The 18509-nt window shown below is 41.3% G+C and overlaps 1 protein-coding gene across 1 annotated transcript; it reads left to right on the top strand.

Annotated features, from left to right (window-relative positions):
• The first annotated feature begins 10839 nt into the window (after positions 1-10839).
• Positions 10840-13926, top strand: LOC128455878 (putative methyltransferase DDB_G0268948). The gene is made up of 6 exons (XM_053439829.1): positions 10840-11124; positions 11219-11379; positions 12225-12441; positions 12941-13044; positions 13154-13291; positions 13769-13926. Exons 1-6 carry the CDS (start codon positions 11014-11016, stop codon positions 13863-13865), a joined length of 828 nt encoding a protein of 275 aa, XP_053295804.1. The 5' UTR covers positions 10840-11013; the 3' UTR covers positions 13866-13926.
• The last annotated feature ends 4583 nt before the right edge of the window (positions 13927-18509 follow it).

The following is an 18509-nucleotide window of genomic DNA, read 5'->3' as shown; positions in this document are numbered from 1 at the left end:
TGGACGAGAAGATCCAGCAGGGCCCCTGGGCTCAAGTCCCATTTGTGAAGGGCAGTGGTGGAGGAGCCAAGGCCGGTGACTCAGGTGAGGTCACACCACATGACTTTCAAACCTATCAGATCACTGTGCAGTTCACACTTCATGACCTGCTGATCAGGAGTCGTGTCCCTGTTTGGAGTTCATACTACAACACTTAACGATGGAAGGGTGTCACTCACTTCACAATGGTTCGGCTGCTCTGCTCTGTTTAGCTGTAGTTGTCACTGATTCATCTAAGATATGAAGCTTGTTAGAAATCTGGGGGTCTGATAGTCTTTCATATCTATTACATTTTACCAGAATTTCCTTCATTATGTTCTTAAAAAGGTTTTAAATTGAACTAGATGAAACCCTGATATAAAACAGTAACTTACAGCATATCCTGTACATGGAGTCAGGTGAAGCATCTTCCTCTTAATGACTGGACCTTGACTCTGATCACCCACAATCGTTATTTTTCACTTTTCTCTCTTTTAACGTTTCATCTCTGCAGGGCTCAACTGCTTCTCAGCGCTGCAGTCCAGCCCCTCACCACAACCCTCCACCCCTCCTCAAGAGAAGGCAGACTTCGACGGAAGGTATGAGATGACAACGCTGTCTGATTTGAAGGATCCTGTTGGTGTTAGGTCTCTCAGAAAGTTGAGAAGAGTGTCTCTGTGATTTTGATATTAATCTTTTCTGCTAGCAGGATATTTTGAACTTTGATTAACTAGAATCCATTAATTTAAAAATACATTTAAGTTTTGCTTCTGTTTAGGTCAGTGATAATAATTTTGTAGTAGGTTCCAAATTGGTGGAAAAGCTTGATATTCAGAGTTTCTCATTTACACTGCCATCCTTCCTGACTCTTTGTTTATTCGTCCCCCACGCAGAAGAGGCAATAAGAACAGGAACCGTAGGAATCGCCTCTACAATCTGCTGCACAATGCGCCTGCTTTGTCTCAGCCTGATCCGTTGACCTGGGGAACCAGTTCGAAGGAGCTGCTGGAGAGTCCAGCCCCGGAGGAGCTGGAGCATGAGGGAGCCATGCCACGCAGACCGAGTGTCTACGAGTGGTATTGGTGATAGCCAATTACCTTTCTGGCCACTTACGCCGCCCCGCCCCCATGCCCTGGAGCGGACCGTTGACAGTGCCCCTCAATTGCATCGCTCAGGGCGGGGGGCGTGGCGGTGTTCTGAGGGACAGCTGGCAGGTCAGGGGTGAGATGCGCGCCACCTAGTGTCTAAACTGAGAAGTACAATACAGTGGGCAATAGTCCATTACATTACAATTCATTTAGCTGACGCTTTAATCCAAAGTGATTTACAATCAATGCATTCAAGGGTACCCGAGGGAACAAACCCCGAACAACAAGAATCAAGAAAGTACAATTTCTTCAAAAATGAAGCAAAACTACATAGTGCTATAATTAAGTTTCATTTAAGTGTTACTAAATTGCTAGTTTAAAAAAAAATATTTAATTTTTTAATTTTTTTAATTTATTATTATTATTTATTTATTTTTTTTAAGGCGGGCCAATTTAAAATGGATGGGGGGCCGCAGATGGCCCGCGGGCCGTAGTTTGGACAGCCCTGGTCTACGATCTTAAACCTGATGAAGCTGGTTTGAGGTGAAATGGACAGAAGGTGAAAGAAAAGCAAACATGGAAGTATAAGAACGTCTTCAGCTGCTTGATGTGACAACAATTTCAAGAAGCCAACATTCTGTTCCTCGAGAAGATCCCACGATTCCTTCTTTTTACATTTTCCAATATTTGGTCTTAATTTTAGAAAAGCTGTGAACCTTTAAATATTTTTCTCTACAAGACTTTTATTAAATGATCCTAGATGAGTCTTTGAGGAGAATTTCTCTGTGTTGTGGTGACAGACCTGAGACGGATCTTGTTTCTTCTGCTCCTGAAGAGTCTCGGTGGAGAATCATTCTCAGACATCTCCACACTTGCTTTCCAAGATTGTCACTGATCTCTTTGATCGTCTGCTCCTCTAATCTCTGATTCCAGACAGGTGTTCAGGGGAAACTTAAACCAGAGGTCACAATGTTTGCTTGAATCCACTTTTTAAACTTCTTTTAACAGCTGCATTTGAACACAAACCATTCAGATCCACGTGTGAATGTGTGTGAATAAACACTCAACATAAGTCTAACAGAGCACAGGCAAATCACCACTGACACGCAGGCTCAGGGTGAGATGATCTGAAGAGGACACTGCCTGTAGCTCTGTGACTTGGCAGGAAACCAGTAGCACTAACCCCACTCAGTTTCCTGGGAGGCACCAAAGAGTGGAAAACATCCAGTCACCTTTAATAACCTCCGATGATCTGTGCATAAGGAAAAAAAAGTTCCTCAGGATGACTTGTGCCTCTTAGTACATTTATTTCCACCCATGACATGTTATTCCAGAGAACCATCTCTCAGGTGAGGTATCAATAGCCACTTTGCAGGATTTCCAACTAAAACTTGGCTCTAACTTCTCTATTCACATGGCCTTAGTGTCTCAGAGTGTGTGTGCCCTGCAGGTTTGTCATGTTTTACACAAGTCCTCCCTTTTTATCATGTGACAGAGATACAGATGTGGTGGTAGAGATTTTAAAGGGTTCGATAACTGTACTGTCTGGACCTGGCAGCACTATGGGCTGGCGACATCTTCCATTGGCCGAATCACTCACCTGATCTCAGTGCAGCTTTGTGTTGGAGTTGGTGGAGAGCAGAACAATGTGAAGAGCTGAATGAGGCTCTAGTGGAAGATAATCACCAGGGAACATTCAAGGAGAGTCTGCTGATGTCTGAGGGTCCAACACTTCAAACAGTCACAGACTGCAAAAGATTTTTCCACATATTAAATATTCTTGATATCTATAAATATTTAATTAAACATTTTATCATTTCACTTTGCTTTTCAAAGTCTTTGCCTTTACCCTCTTCCACGTTGATGAACTAAAATATAATTGATATAATCCCCTGTTACGTAGAGAATAAAAGCATTCTCCAAGAAAACAGTAAAATCTTTAAAATGATTGTGTTTAATTAAGTGTTTCATTACAAATACCAAGTGAGGCAAAATGCAAGTGTTCCCAGTGTTCACTTAAAAAAACCATTTGCTCGACCTGGGACAAACAAACCTTCCTTTCTATTTGTTGTTTCAGTTGCACCAGTTTAAACTTCAGCAGCTCCGACTCTCTCTTCTCACACAAATACACACATAACTCAAGTGATTCATTTCTATTGATGTCTCTTTTCACAATTGGATGTTCCCTCTTATAACAGGTTGTCAATGTCGCCAATGATTTCATGTGCATAGATTTAACACATTACATAAGAGCTGAACATACAAATAGGATTTAGAACTCATTTGTATTAGTCCCAACCAACAACTTTCCCTCCTGCTGTATTCAAATGAAAGAAGACTGATCAGAAGTAAAAGATAATATGTGGGTGTTAAGAGTTCAAATGGGAGCAAGTACAGTTTTTGACAGAGTATATTGACGAGATATTAACGTCGGTGATGATAGACTCGGATAATAACTCACACTTGGATTATGTTTCCTCTCTCTGGTCAAACGCTGCTCAGGGAGTTGGAGCGACTTCAAACAGGAAGCAGGTCTGTTGTAAACATGTTCTCATCTCCACTCACATGTGCTGAAGCTGAACGTCCTCCCTGACTACTGAGTTCTATATTCAGATATTCCTTATGTTACTATATGATTTTGCCCGAACTGAAATATCTATATCCACTACTTTTCCACTTGTTTTCATCATGTAGTCACCTGATGATATTCTCTTTTGATGACCCCTAGCCTGGTTATTAATAGTTTGCTTTTATATTTACAAAAAGAGTTACAGCCCTTCTTAATTTTCCCAACAGCCTCTGAGCATAACTAAAGCAAACAAGGTATAAAACAGGATATGTATCGTTATGACAAGTGCGTTTGTCATGTTCTCGCAGAGGTGTTTTTCTCCGGTAAATTGAGTCGACAAGATACGCTGACATCTGGGTAATGTGTTTCCAGCAGGGAGAGCGAACTTTAAGACTCAAGGCCGGTGGGGCTGATGTCACTGCTGCTGTCACAGTCACAGCTGGATTTGAACTGACAGCCACATGTGACACACACAGTAAGAAGTGGTGTAAGTGTTGTAAGTGAAAGACACGATTCTCCAATTGTTTGTGGGATTAAGCCACCAAATATAGATTAAAAAACTTTCAAATCTTATTTTTAATTTCTCTAATACTTTTGTTTATGATCAAACATCATTTGACATTCAGAAGCACCTTGTGAGTAGCTATAAAGTGAATTGATTGTGATGTTTTACACTTTGATTAAAACAAAATGGTATTTGTAGAGGAGCAAAAGTTTTCTTGGAATTCGTCCCAGATATATGATAGATACAAATTGAGTGCTGCTTCTCCATGTTTACTGTAGCTTCGGAACAGGAAGCAGACGTGTCCCAGATGGTCTGAGAGGAATGGAAACATCATAACAAGAAAATGTATTTAAACACACAGGAAGCCAGTTTAAAAATCGGAGAACTGGAATGATGTCATAATAGAGACATCATTCCAGTTCTCCGATTCCTATTGTGTTCATTGAGGTAAAGCTTGGTTTTGTAATTGTGTTAACATGTTCATACAATCGTTCACTGCAGAACTTTTCCACTGTGGAGGTGGAATGTCATTCAAGACTTAATCTACAGTAAAGACTTGTTCTGTGACGTGGTTGAAATCTTGTCTAGAAAACATCAAAAACAGATGTTTAGGGGCTAGAAGATGTTAGGCTGTTGACAAACAACCTCATGAAGGACACCATAGAGGTTTAATAATTGCTGCTTCAGGGTAAGTGGTAAAAAGCTTTGATAAGTGTCAAATATTTGCTTGAAAATCTGATTCCATGCATTTGATGATATCTTTGGAGAACCCTGCAGGTGTCAAGACAGCAGGAGGTTCTGTTATTGAGAGGGTCAATCTGGATGTAAGGACAATATAAACCCTATAGCTGATACTTTGGAATCATAGACTGTTTAGAAAGTGATGCCAATACGGGAGTGCCTGAGACCTGTATTGTCTCAATAGACCAGCAGAGGGCGACTCCTTTGGTTGGAAAAATAAGTAAATTTGTATTGAAGTCTATATGAAAACTTCAATACAAAGTAAAAAGGTTCCCTGGGACTTTAGAATCTCAAGTTTCCGGTAGTTTGCAGGTGTGGGTGGGTGTGCAGTGACCTGGAGTTCTCAGTCAGGCTCCAACAATATGGTTATTTCTTGTTTAAAAAGACAAGATGCTGCTGATTAAAATTCCAAACTCAAGTCTTAGAAGCAGCAGCAGCTCACAAACACGTGGGTGATGTCGCAGCTGGTTTCCTCTTGTCCTGACGTCTTGTCTTATTTTCTGAATGTTGCCAGCTTTCTTCGAGGTTTCTGACTGACAATTCGCTCTATAGCTCAACTCATTAAAATTTTAGTTTTTCTCAGTAACAACTGAAACACTCTTCACACGGTCGGACTAAGTTTGATCCCAACACTGAATACGGGAGATTGTGATAGTGGATCTTGATCATGGAGGAAGCCGATCACAACAAGTGATCACAACAAGATTGTATTCTACCACGAATGGCATTGACTTTCCTTCTGTCAAATCCACTTCTGTCTGACTGAGCTTCCTTAATGGCTGCAGTTGTGATGTCAGGGGTGGCTGTGGTTCGCCTTGGGCTGTCCACCAGATGTCCGGTGTCGGATTTGCCTGAGCTGAAACCATATACATTCTTTTGTCAAAACACAGCTGAGCCTTGATCCCAGCCTCACAAAGCTGCTGCATGGCCACATACCTTCTGTGATGTTTAAGTAAAGAATAAAGGTTTTGGGTTGAAAAATGGTTGGAGTGATAAGGATTGCTTTATATATCAATTTTAAAGTCACTTATTTAAAATAAAAACCAACAAAAAAACACAGATGATAGTGGTTGAAAGCTTTCAACACAACCCTAACTCAGTGTTGCAAACAACATTGAAGCAGGAGACAAATTCCTAGCATATTTGTAAGCGATATACAAACAGCAGATAACATTATAGGTGAACATTTTCCACATTTTCCATATCGGGCTTTTTCAAAGGTTTCTGAAAAGATGTCTGAAATTCCTTGAGGCGCTTTTTCTGTCAGTTAATTGCCCCCTTTTGCCAGAAAGGCTTTTTACCCCCTTTGAATCCTCTTATACACTGTTGTGGAGCCTGAAAAACCAGAAGTGACAGAAATGACTGTTTTCACAACTGGATTTTCTCTTTTTTTTTTACGGTTCATTTGAGGATAAGTTGGAAAGTATTATTTGTTACTATCTTCAGTATATTGTCCTCCCTGATCCCATTCAAATTTAGGACATCTACTGTACTTTATCTCTTTCGATGTTTAGATTCTGGACTGCATATGTTTTAACTCAAGCTGATAAAGTTGTAGTTGGAGAGCTTCTCCGATCTCTCTCTACAACATGCTAATACCAATCCTATAAATAAACACAGTTGAACAATTTGTCCTCACTTGACTTCGGCAGAATAACAAAAGCAAACTGTGAAGCGCACCCTGAGAGGAGGAGTGAACATACATACCATTATCACGGGGGCAAATCCTTTGGTGTATCAGCATCGCAGGAAGCCTTATGGCCAACACCTGTCCAAACAGATGAGATCAAATCAAATCAAATCCAAAGAGAGAGAGAGAGAGAGAGAGAGAAGGAGAGAGAGAGAGAGAGTGTGTGTGTGTGTGTTTGTGTGTGTGTCTGCCAGCCAACCATCCTTTAAATTTGTGGGTCAGTGGTTGAGGTTAAAGTTAGCGTCAAGGTCAATGTTGGGTTAGGGTTATTGTAAGCAAGTAGTGGTTATGATTATGCTTAGTTATGATAAGTCTCCTGGAAATAAATTAGATGAATTTATCCAAAAATAACCATAGTAAGTGTGTTTGTGTGTGTGTGTGTGTGTGTGTGTACAAATGCGAGTGTGCATGTGGTACTTCTTCCTAACTGTTATGTTAGAGCGATTCTAGCAACCTAATAATAATAATAATAATAATAATAATAATAATAATAATAATAATAATAACAATAACAACATCAACAAAACCAGCACCACCACCACCACCACCACCAACAACAACAACAACATCAATGTTGACATCCTCAGAAGGTACAGCCACATGTGCTGGCAGTAGATCTGGGATGTGGGACAGGCCAGACCATTCGTCTGTTGGCGCCGCACTTTAAAGAAGTCATGGGAATTGACATCAGTGAGTGTCAGCTGGAGGAGGCCAGAGCTGTGCCCGGGTTCTCCAACATCGAGTACAGGTAAGACATCTGGAGGCGGTGTTACGCTAACCTGGAAACAACCTAAATAGTGTAAAATAGTGTTTGTTAATTTGTACAAATATTCTTCGAGGCTCCTGATTGTGATATGGAGTTTATTGTTCCTCTCATAAAGTGCTCTGCCTAGGCTGCAGAAATTAGCTTTACTAGGATCCACCCCTATCTCTAGACAGTGATGATTTGGTGACAGCGAATTTGTCCAAAACGCCTTAGCACTTGGACTGAGGGCCTCTGCCTTCAATTTCCTATGTAAGAGTAATCTCAACCATTGGGTATTGAGCCAAATGCCTTAATGGGGTCATGTCAATACACAAGGCCCCCCTTCCCTTAGTGTACCTCTCTGATCAGCTTGGCGACAACTCCAATGTGTTACAGGCACCCGGGAATCCCAGAAATACTACGCACCTTTTCTGAGGTGTCAGTGAGGGTATTCTCATGTATGAAGTGTGAAATCCTTCTAGATAAGCCCCTGAAGGAGACTTAACTGTGAGGTTGAGTTATGTTTCTATGGTACCCAGATACCTACCTGTAGTGGTTTATTCTTGGGCAAAATCACTTCCAAGAGAAGCGTTCATATAACCAGTGGTAATGGTTGTGTTATTGAACAGTGTCCAGTTGTCTCTCTCTGTGCTATTTATCTGGACTCACAGGCTGTTCTGTCCGTTGCACCTGCAGGAAAGGGAGAGCAGAAGAGCTTCCATTCTCTGACGGCTCTGTAGACTTGGTGACGGCATCAGCAGCAGCCCACTGGTTTGACCACTCCAGGTTCCTGGCTGAGGCCAATCGGGTTCTGAAGCCCCGGGGCTGCATTGCTCTGCTGAGTTACACCAATCAGAACAACAGTCTTTCCTACCAGAACTGTGGAGAACAACTTAACAGCCTCTATGAAGAGGTGGGTGTAATAACTAAAATCATTGTTTTAGTCAAATGTGAAAATAAGAGAACACCACAACTTCCAAAGGTATCCAGTAAAGTGGAGATAATGCTACTGTGACTCATGTCGATGCCACCGGGGTCTCCCCCACCACTGCCAGAGGTGAACCTGTTGCTTTTAAGCCTCTTTTTTAATTAATTAAACTGCACCAAACATAGATTCCAAATCACTAAACATACATTGACAAGCAGTTTCTCACGACGTAGCAGCTCAGCTCCGTCATCTGTCTCTTTGTCTGTCTCTGTGACTCTCATGAGTTTCTCCTCATGTGTCTCCTTCGTGTCTCCTTCGTGTCTCTTTCGTGTCTCTTCCCCTCTGGCCGCTCTTTTGAATCAAGGGAGAGTTAATTGTCCAACTAATCAGCCAATCAACTCCCCCAGGTTCTCCTGGAGCTGCTCTCTAGCTCCTGCCACTACCATCATTAATAACAACAGCAAACATACAGATTTATAAAACTGCAGTTTTTACTGTTAAATTTGTTTTCAATGTTAGTTTATATTACTTACATTATATATTATTTAAACATACATACAGACACACAACAAAAGTCAGTGCATAGAGTAAAGGATTCATGTTTTTATCTTTATTCACTTCCAGGTGAAACAGCTGCTGATGCCATACACCAGCAACATCCCAGAAGCTCAGTGTAACAGTAAACTGGAGGAGTTATACTCTGCCATCCCTTTTCCAGACAAAGAACGGTAATTACAACACAGACACTTAACTGACCAATGCCAAGTACACCTCTGTAATACCTAGAATTAACTGTCGGCTGACAAATTAGGCCTCATTATATATCCTAGCCTTTAAAATACGGATAACAAAAGTGTTTAAACATTTTGTTTGGTTTCTCAGAGAATAAGTTTTGGTCCTTTAAAGAACATCTGTGTCCTATTTAGGGGAACGTTATTCATGAGTTTGTGCAAGACCAAAATAAAAGATTCGATAAAGTAAATTCAAATGTGGTTTTAATAAAATAACAATAATCTTTATTAAATCATCAGGTTTAGAAGAAACAGGTAAAATAAATTAGTATACAAATACAAGTGCCATATAAAATGCTCAATAAAATAAATTAAAAGACAAGTTATAAAGAAAGTTACAACTCAGATAAATGTATTATTTCTAATTCTCATTTTTGTCTTGAATAAAAAAAATTGATCTACTTTATTGAAACCACAGGATCGAAACAGAAGTGAAATCTTTCATCACTTTGAAAAACCTGGTGGGATTTATTGAGACCCTGTCCATGTTCCAAACCTACAAGGAAAAAGACCCTCAGGCGGCTAACGACCTGCTGCTCAACACTGAGAAGAGGTAAAACACACACACACACACGCACACACACACACACACACACGCACACACACACACCAGCATTTCTCCAGGTATCCATTTTTTGATTTTTTTTAAATTATTTACTGAATGTCTTCTTGGTGCTCTACAAGTTATTTAATCAGAGTCTGTTTCTCACTGCTTCACAGGTTTCTGGATGAAATGGGAGTCACGTCTCCGGACACTGAAATAGAGTGGACGATGGAATATTTCTGTGTCCTGGCATCTAAACCAAAATGATCAACAATACAGAAAAAGAAAAAGAATAAACTGATTCTGGGATGTTAAAGCCTCTGAAGTATTAAAGAGTGTGCATATTGAATTTGGACATTTCTGTGTTTTTCCCCAGTCAAACTCTTACTGACCTTTTGTATGTAATGTAAACTCTGTATGAAAAGCTTTCCAATCTAATCCTTAACACACTGTGTTTTGGCACAAAAACTACAATTCAAAACATTTCCAAAAGCAGCTGAACCTTCACAGACTTATTTGTTGTAACTGCTTCAGTGTGACTTCTTTATTTTGTGCTATTTTTCATTCTGTTGAAGGTAACTTGTCACTTCTACTTTGTGCAACATGAAAATATGTGTAGTGTAATGACACTAGTGACATCATACTGCATTGCCATTAAAAGTACTTTATGAAGACGCCAATAATACAACAAAAAAGACTAAGTACTTCTTATATTTAATTGACAACCAGATATAACTGATACATTGCAGAGTCAAGTTTAAAATACCAATAATTATTATATGAGCAGTTTATTATTAATCCTATGAAGTCAGAGTTGACATGTCCTCACAGCCCTTGCAGGAAATGGACTGAACTAAACTCTGCTGACCAGCAGCTGTAGAGGTGTATAAGCAGTGACTGTTAATAATTAACAACCTTAGTTAAAGAGTACCATGAGATTTAGAAGCCAACAGACGCACACACTTAGTTGCACACAACACGTCATTGCAATACTATAGTTACACACTTACGTATCATACCTCAGCCACATCAATCCTCACCAGCTTGTTCTGACATCACCCATGAACCGACCCAGACCTGTGAGCTTTGCCTAAATGTGTTATTTTTATTATTACATTCAGGTCACTCAGCATTGTTGCACACAGAGAGGGAGCTGTCCCTTTAAACACCCTCATTATGAAACACACCACATACCAGCAGAGATAAAGGAGCCTCCCATTTCCCTTGCACCCCGTTGTTTCCCTCTTGTGTGTGTGTGTCTATGCATGTGTGTATGTGTGTGTGTGTGGTTCTGAATGCCTGCCTGCAGACGAAATAGAAGGTAAAGTCGATTTTTTTTTAGCTCTTTATGAAGCTTATGATAAATCAGCTGTTCACGGAGGCATCAGTTAACAATGGCTCACCGTCTGTTTGAGGACAAGAAGCATGCAGCTTCTTACTTAAAGTACAGGGTCTCCCCATCAGAACATCTTATACAACAGATCCTTGGATTCCTGGAAAAACGGGTAAGTGCAAGTAGGAAGAGGATGACAGCCTCTGGAATATAACTACTGGAGGAGAAATGTTAAAACTAACTGCACAGCGATGTTATTTTGACAGAAAGCTCGTCCCTTTGAGCTGGCAGTGGATGTGGGTTGTGGCTCGGGACAGGGCACTCGGCTGCTGGCCCAACACTTTGCTTCCGTGGTGGGGACAGATGTGAGTCCTGCCCAGCTGGATTTGGCTGTCCAGTATGCCCTGGAGGCAAACATCACATATAGGTGAGCAGGGACCAACCTACAGTCAGGATTCATATTTTTAGGTTTTTACATGAGACCGTAGGTCAAAGGCTAATTCAAGCTTCATGGGTCTCTTTTTAGTTTGTCTGTTCCATGTTTACCTGGCTACAGAGGGAGGAATCAAGCCAACCATTCAAAAAATGCATGGCGAGATATCAAGATAACACCAACATGTTTTTATTTACTGCTCTGTTGAGCAACTTGGCGACAAGAGAGAACAATGGGAACCTTGTCTGGTGAAAGTCGGTCATGCTGTGAGGCCCACACTGCAGAACCAACATACAGTCAACCAGGGCCGGGTCTAGGCAGGGGCAAGAGGGGGCCTGGCCCCCTCAAATAAATGTTGTGCTCCCTCAAACTAAACAGGGTTAGGGTTAGGGTTAGGCACAATGCCCCCTCAAGATTTGTGGCTGCCCCCTCATACATGCCTGTCTAGACCCGGCCCTGAGTCAACTGAATAATAATCCCCTATGTATTGTTTGAAATATAATATATACAACACAAATAGTTAACAAAATTAATATGCAAAGCATGGAGCACATTGATTTAATAAACCCAGTATCAATGGAGTATTTATTCCCAGTATTTGAGATATTTTAGAATATCTACATTAATATCAGTAAAACCTGGATGGATACAAGGTGGAGTTAATCATGTATTGCATTTGGTGCACCATTAAAACTCAGAAATTAATTGTTTAATCTGACTTGATTTTTGTATGTAAGGATTCATTAGTTGTAGAATGTGGAAAGGCCCAAACGTGGTTTCACCTGGTGTGTGTGTGTGTGTGGAGTTTGATTCAGTTCCTGCTGCCTTCCCATCTTCAGAGAGTGTGCGGCTGAGGAGCTGCCGTTGGCTGACAGCGCAGTGGACCTGCTGACGGTTATGACTGCGTTCCACTGGTTCGACAGGCCACGCTTTCTCCTGGAGGCCCACAGAGTCCTGAAGCCCCGCGGCTGCCTGGCTCTGCTCAGCTACACCATGGACATGGAGCTCAGCTACGACGGCTGCTGCTCGCAAGCACTCAACCAAGTCTGCAAAGAGGTACACGCAGAGTGAGAGAGGTTACTGTGAATGTGCACATGAATACAGTTTTCAAATGTTTTTTCCTGTTATAGAAATACTTACATGTCAGGACACATGATAAGGTAAATGAAAAGCATGTGTAGCAGCATAATAATAATAGTAGGGATCCATTAATAGTCATGAACTGTTCATGTATATCTGAATAATGAAAGATCAGAGTCCCACCACAAGCAATTGTGTTTATTTACCATGAGGACTGTGGGCTGTGAGTATGAGGACAGCATTTTTCCTTTAAGATTTAAGATTGCACGTGTTCAGACAGGATTCATCCCACTGACACAAACCAAACAGGCAAATATCATCAGGGCAAATACAAACAACACAAGCAAATCACATTGCACAACATCGTCATCTAGTGGTTATTATTGTGCAAAGCCCATCAGTGGGTAAAACACCTGACTCAAGTTGTGTATAATGACATCAGTGAGTTGACGGACTCTTCTGATGATTTGATCAGTTTCATGCAGCTTTAAAACTCTACCGCTACCCTCACATTGGTCCCAGCACTATTGAGTTGTACCGGGCGGCGTATGAATCCATCCCTTACCCGGACAAGGAGTGGTGAGTGAACACATTCCTCTCTGCCAAATTCTAAATATTAGTTTTCCAATATTTTATCACTTCGGGCAGTACAGTAGTCAGATGTGTGTGTTTGTGTGTGTTCCTAAAGGCAAGAGTGTGTGAGAGTGACAAAGGCCATGCCTCTGTCCGGCTACATGGGGATGATGGAGTCTTTCTCCAGCTATCAGATTCTGCTGAGAGCCGACCCGCAGAAGGCCGAGCAACTCTCCCGGGACATCTGTCAAAAGTAAATACTTATTCACCACACTATACACACGCATGCACATCACACATGTGTTTGTGAAAATGTAAAAAAGTACTGATATGATGACATTATCTCTACCAAGGATTTAACATTTCTCCCCTGTCTGGTTGTTTGTTGGTTTGTTGGTTTGTATCTTTATTTGTTTGTGAGAAAGAAACTTGCTGGAGAGATTTGTCATTGAAGAACCTATTGAATTTAAGTGATGATCCGAATCTCTAATTTAGTTTTTACTTAGGGAGAAATGAATATTTAAGGGACAGATATCTATGAGTGTGTGACATCTGGTGCAGCTTCATTGAATTTAAGGAGACTGTTGAGACTTAGGCGGAGGTTTGCACCATTCTAGTTGTTATATGACACGCTGAGAGATAAGATCTGCCACAGGGACAGGATGTTGCCCCTGACTTTACTCTCTGAATGACTCATAACACTTTATTTCCCATGCTCCTCTCTGTCCAGGCTGAAGTCTGTGATGCAGGTGACCTCAGCAGAGGCAGAGGTGGTGGTGGCTGTGAAGTATTACTACCTGCTGGCCTGTAAACCAGAGGAGGCCTGAGTCCGACCACCTCTCACACTTTCAACACCGACCAGCAATGTCGTGGACACAGGAGATCTATGTGTGAGGTTGTTTTATAAAATACCACTAGAGGGTGACACTTGAATCAAGACTCCATGTGTTTATTGTCTCTGCTTTCACTGTCTATGTTCATTTTGTTGGGCAGTTTTTCATGTGGCCTTCATCCACTTTACATAATCTCAGAGACGTATATTCTCTTTATTTGCAGACCACTGTAGTTTTATTTGCCCTGACTCCTCCACAATACTGATTTTGCGTCGAATCTTCATTTGATTTTATCAGCAGTAATTAAGATTTCAATGATAGAGGTGATGGGCCTCATAGTGGGATTCTTCTGCTGGAGACAGACACACATTAGAAACTGGCAAAGAGTCGGCTGATAGCTGTGGGTCAAACACCTTTCACTGACTACACACAATGTTGAATATTATTAATATCTCTTGATACTTTACAAAAAATTTGTATTTCAACATTTCAGTCTACTAGTCAGACAACCTGAATGGAATTGTAAACATTCAAACAAACAAAACACAATGTACATGACCCTGTTTGAGTTGAATATGAATGTCGGGGCTTCCGGACACATGGAGGCATGTTGTGTTTTTTCTGTTGTTTGATTACGTCTGAATAATGACTCACCTTTGACTTCTATTGGATTGAATTCTGCTGCAACAAAGTTTACCCCTGAAACTCCAGAAGTGATTTGTGGACTCAAACACTTCACCCACTCCTCCATCGGCATAATGGTGAGTAGAGAAGGAGGGTGACCTATCCCTGATACTATATACTGATTCCTTAGAAATAAGCAGCACGCACTCAGGATTTTTAACCTCTGCTCGCTCTCCGCTCATGGTGCTGACGCTCACATTCACAGAGCATGTTTGAATTGCATCAGGGATTTGTTGAAGTACACAGACAATACCACTAGAGGGTGGTATTTGATCAAAAGTGATGACAAGTCTATGATTATTGCCACTGGTGCTTGGAACGTCACAATATAGCATTCACCAGCTCATACATTTTCATAATAAACATATATGACCCAATGTAATGCACTTTTGCCATGTTGTACACAATTGGTGAAAAGGTTTTAGAGAACCCTCAAAAAAAGTAGAACAGAACGGAACCAGGCAGAGACTCCAACTGATGGAGGAGCAGCACTGTCTACACCCCGGAACGTGTTCACATTGACCGATCTTCACAAAAATCAATACACAGGTGTATTTATTATTATTATTATTATTCATTATATAATTATGTTTTCACAGAGAAGTGAAGAGACATGATGTGGACTGTTATCAACAGCTCTGTGGGAGATTATCACCTTGAATATTAATTCAGGCTTTTTAACATGGAGCTGGCCACTAGTGGCCATCCAGTGAACTGCAGTTTTTCACAGGATGTTGCCCAATCGTTTAAAGGCAGATTTAATGCCTTTATCAAAATGAGTGATGCTCCGGTCCTATAATGTGCTTTGAAGTTCTTGACCTTTAGTTGTCATCCCTCCTCTCTTACCTTGCTGGACATCTCCTCAAAACCCATAAGTTTGCTACGGAGCCGAGACAGACGCATCATCAGGTAATTTACCCAACTGTATGTTCCCTCCTGCTTCTCTTCTTCCACCATCATCATCATAATAGTTTGCTGGTACCTGCTTGCAAAAAAGGCTTCACCAGGGGCCTAAAGTCTCTGATTTGAAGCCCTGATCCACAAATTATTCCCTGGTTATTGGTAAAACTTTTAAAAAAATCCTATCCCACAATGTCAAAAGACAGTGACAAAATAACTCCCTGGATTCACCCCTTTGTCTGTGTAACCGTACAATTTCCCAGTGTTAGAAGATAAAGATATAAGAGACTGACTTTATTTATTCAGCTATTGATGAGAATTATATAACGATACTTATTGATATCGTTTTATTGCCTAGCTCCCTGTTCTATTTGCAAACTTTGGCTATGATCTTTGTCCACTTAAGTCCAAGGGCTGAGTGATACATCAAGAAAGGACACAGCACAGGCTTTGGCCCTGATGCCTTTAATGGCGTCTGCCACGTCTATTACATCTCTTTTGCATCCTGACTTGTATATATGTTTTTCATGTTATCAACATTTCTGCACATTTTCATCAGGAACCGGTTGGAAAAGTTCCAGACAGTGTCCGTAGCAACTGACACAGACATTTCAGTTCTCATATGTCTGAATGCAACTAGATCTGCATATCGTGTCAGTGTCATTGGTTACACTAAATGTTTCAATGATTGTTTCATGCCTGATTTACCTGACTTAAGTGTGACGCCGGATCTTTCCCGAAACATCTTTTAGTTTTGGTTTCAACTCTTTCCATATGTTTGTTTCCTTGGTCCCATTAGACGGATCGTCACCGACTTGTGATAAATCTGCAGAAGGCCGAGGACAGCGAAATCTTCAAGCTCAAGATGCAAACGGCGGCCATCATTCATGACTGCGTGGTCAGGCTGCTGAACCACCGAGACAAAGAGTCTGTAGAGTGTCTGTGTGACCTGCTCACCACCATGGGCAAGGTCCTTGACTTAGAGGAGGCCAAGGTGAGCTGGAAGTAGTACATTTGACATAAATCCTAAATTTATTTTATTACGGTCTTAGAAAAGGTCTGAAGGGCTACAGATTGAAAGCTTCGAATATAATCTAGAGGATAATATGCGGCTGGTTTCCCTTTCCAAAACTAAATATTAAGAGAAATGCGTTGTTTGCAGGGATGAAGATGTGATGTGAACTTTTTGTCAGCAGTGTCTGGTAGATTGAATGGAGACATGCTGAACATGAACTTCATGTCTCAAATTAACCACTCTCCCTCTGTTTCTCACCAGCCTCAGATGGATGAGTATTTTATCCAGATTGAAAAGATCGTCGAAGAGGGGAAAACTTCATCTCAAATACGATTAATGTTGCAGGCTATTATAGACCTGAGATTGGTGAGTCCTCTGTTTATGCCAAAATGTATCTAGGACTGTGTGATAAAACCCACACATGCTCCTAAATTCTCTGATCTGTCAAAGATAAAGAGCAATGAAATCTGTTTAACACTGATTCAGGTTTGAAGTCATTGTGGTTCTGAACATTTTTTTTTCTTCAGCACAACTGGGTGTCCAGAGGACCTGAGCAGGGTCCGAAAGTGCAACAACAACTGCTCTCCAATGACACCAAGAGACAGCCAGGTCAGTCCTGCAGTCTAAATCCTCTTTAAGGTTTAGAATCACATCGACACAGCTATAGTGACTCAGGAAACCAGTCTGTAGACTTCCTGTCCATATAACCTGCAGAGATGCTTTCAGGCCCAACAGCAGACAGGAAGCCCCCTCACTCCCTCCCATCTGCTAGCTGAGCTATAATATTTCATCTTGTAACGCAGCATGCCACAGAAACTGTCAGAAATGTCACTCCGTCTGCCACTTTCATAGCCGTCTGACTGCACTGTATTTCCTGTGAACTAATCTTAAACCTATATTTCCCTGTTCGTTTTTTTTGTTTTGTGTGTGGGTGTGTCTCCACAGATCCAAGTGAGCAGAGAGATCAGCTTGTGAAGAAGGAGGAGCCCTGGACCACTGTGCCTAATAGGACCAAAAGAAGGACCAGAGACTCCAGGAATATCCCAAAGGTCTCCAAGGTGAGATGAGCTGTCTGAGGCTTTGACACAGATCTTACCATTCTACGTTTTTCAAACCTTCTACTGTGAGGATTGTACAAATGCACTGCATACAGGAGACGTGAAGCTGCTATTTACTTTCTGTCCCTAATAGTTGATTTGCTCATATTTCTACATTGGAATCACAAAAACAATGACAAACAATTACCATGTGGTAACTGGTCATGTTCCATGGAAACTTAAATCGGTGTCAGACGTGACGGCCGGGTAAAATCTGGAGGATTGGCTACAGACTTCAAACATTTAAATTACTTTGAAAATGTACATTTATTTTTTTTCAGAACAACTGGGTGTCCAGAGGACCCAGGCAGGGTCCGCTAACCATTGTCCACAAGGAGGCAATTAAAGAGAAGGAGGAACCAAGAAAAGTGGACGAGAAGATCCAGCAGGGCCCCTGGGCTCAAGTCCCATTGGTGAAGGGCAGTGGTGGAGGAGCCAAGGCCGGTGACTCAGGTGAGGTCACACCACATGACTTTCAAACCTATCAGATCACTGTGCAGTTCACACTTCATGACCTGCTGATCAGGAGTCGTGTCCCTGTTTGGAGTTCATACTACAACACTTAACGATGGAAGGGTGTCACTCACTTCACAATGTTTCGGCTGCTCCGCTCTGTTTAGCTGTAGTTGTCACTGATTCATCTAAGATATGAAGCTTGTTAGAAATCTGGGGGTCTGATAGTCTTTCATATCTATTACATTTTACCAGAATTTCCTTCATTATGTTCTTAAAAAGGTTTTAAATTGAACTTGATGAAACCCTGATATAAAACAGTAACTTACAGCATATCCTGTACACGGAGTCAGGTGAAGCATCTTCCTCTTAATGTCTGGACCTTGACTCTGATCACCCACAATCGTTATTTTTCACTTTTCTCTCTTTTAACGTTTCATCTCTGCAGGGCTCAACTGCTTCTCAGCGCTGCAGTCCAGCCCCTCACCA

This window comes from Pleuronectes platessa, chromosome 14, assembly GCF_947347685.1.
Source record: "Pleuronectes platessa chromosome 14, fPlePla1.1, whole genome shotgun sequence".
Taxonomy (NCBI): Eukaryota; Metazoa; Chordata; class Actinopteri; order Pleuronectiformes; family Pleuronectidae; genus Pleuronectes; species Pleuronectes platessa.
This window is presented reverse-complemented; position numbering and strand designations above follow the sequence as displayed.

Excerpts from the sequence above, each read along its gene's own strand:
- LOC128455878 (XM_053439829.1), top strand. The coding sequence starts at position 11,014 with ATGGCTCACCGTCTGTTTGAGGACAAGAAGCATGCAGCTTCTTACTTA. Across the intron at positions 13,045-13,153 it reads CCTTACCCGGACAAGGAGTG|GCAAGAGTGTGTGAGAGTGA; the intron begins GTGAGTGAACAC and ends GTGTTCCTAAAG. Across the intron at positions 13,292-13,768 it reads TCCCGGGACATCTGTCAAAA|GCTGAAGTCTGTGATGCAGG; the intron begins GTAAATACTTAT and ends CTCTCTGTCCAG.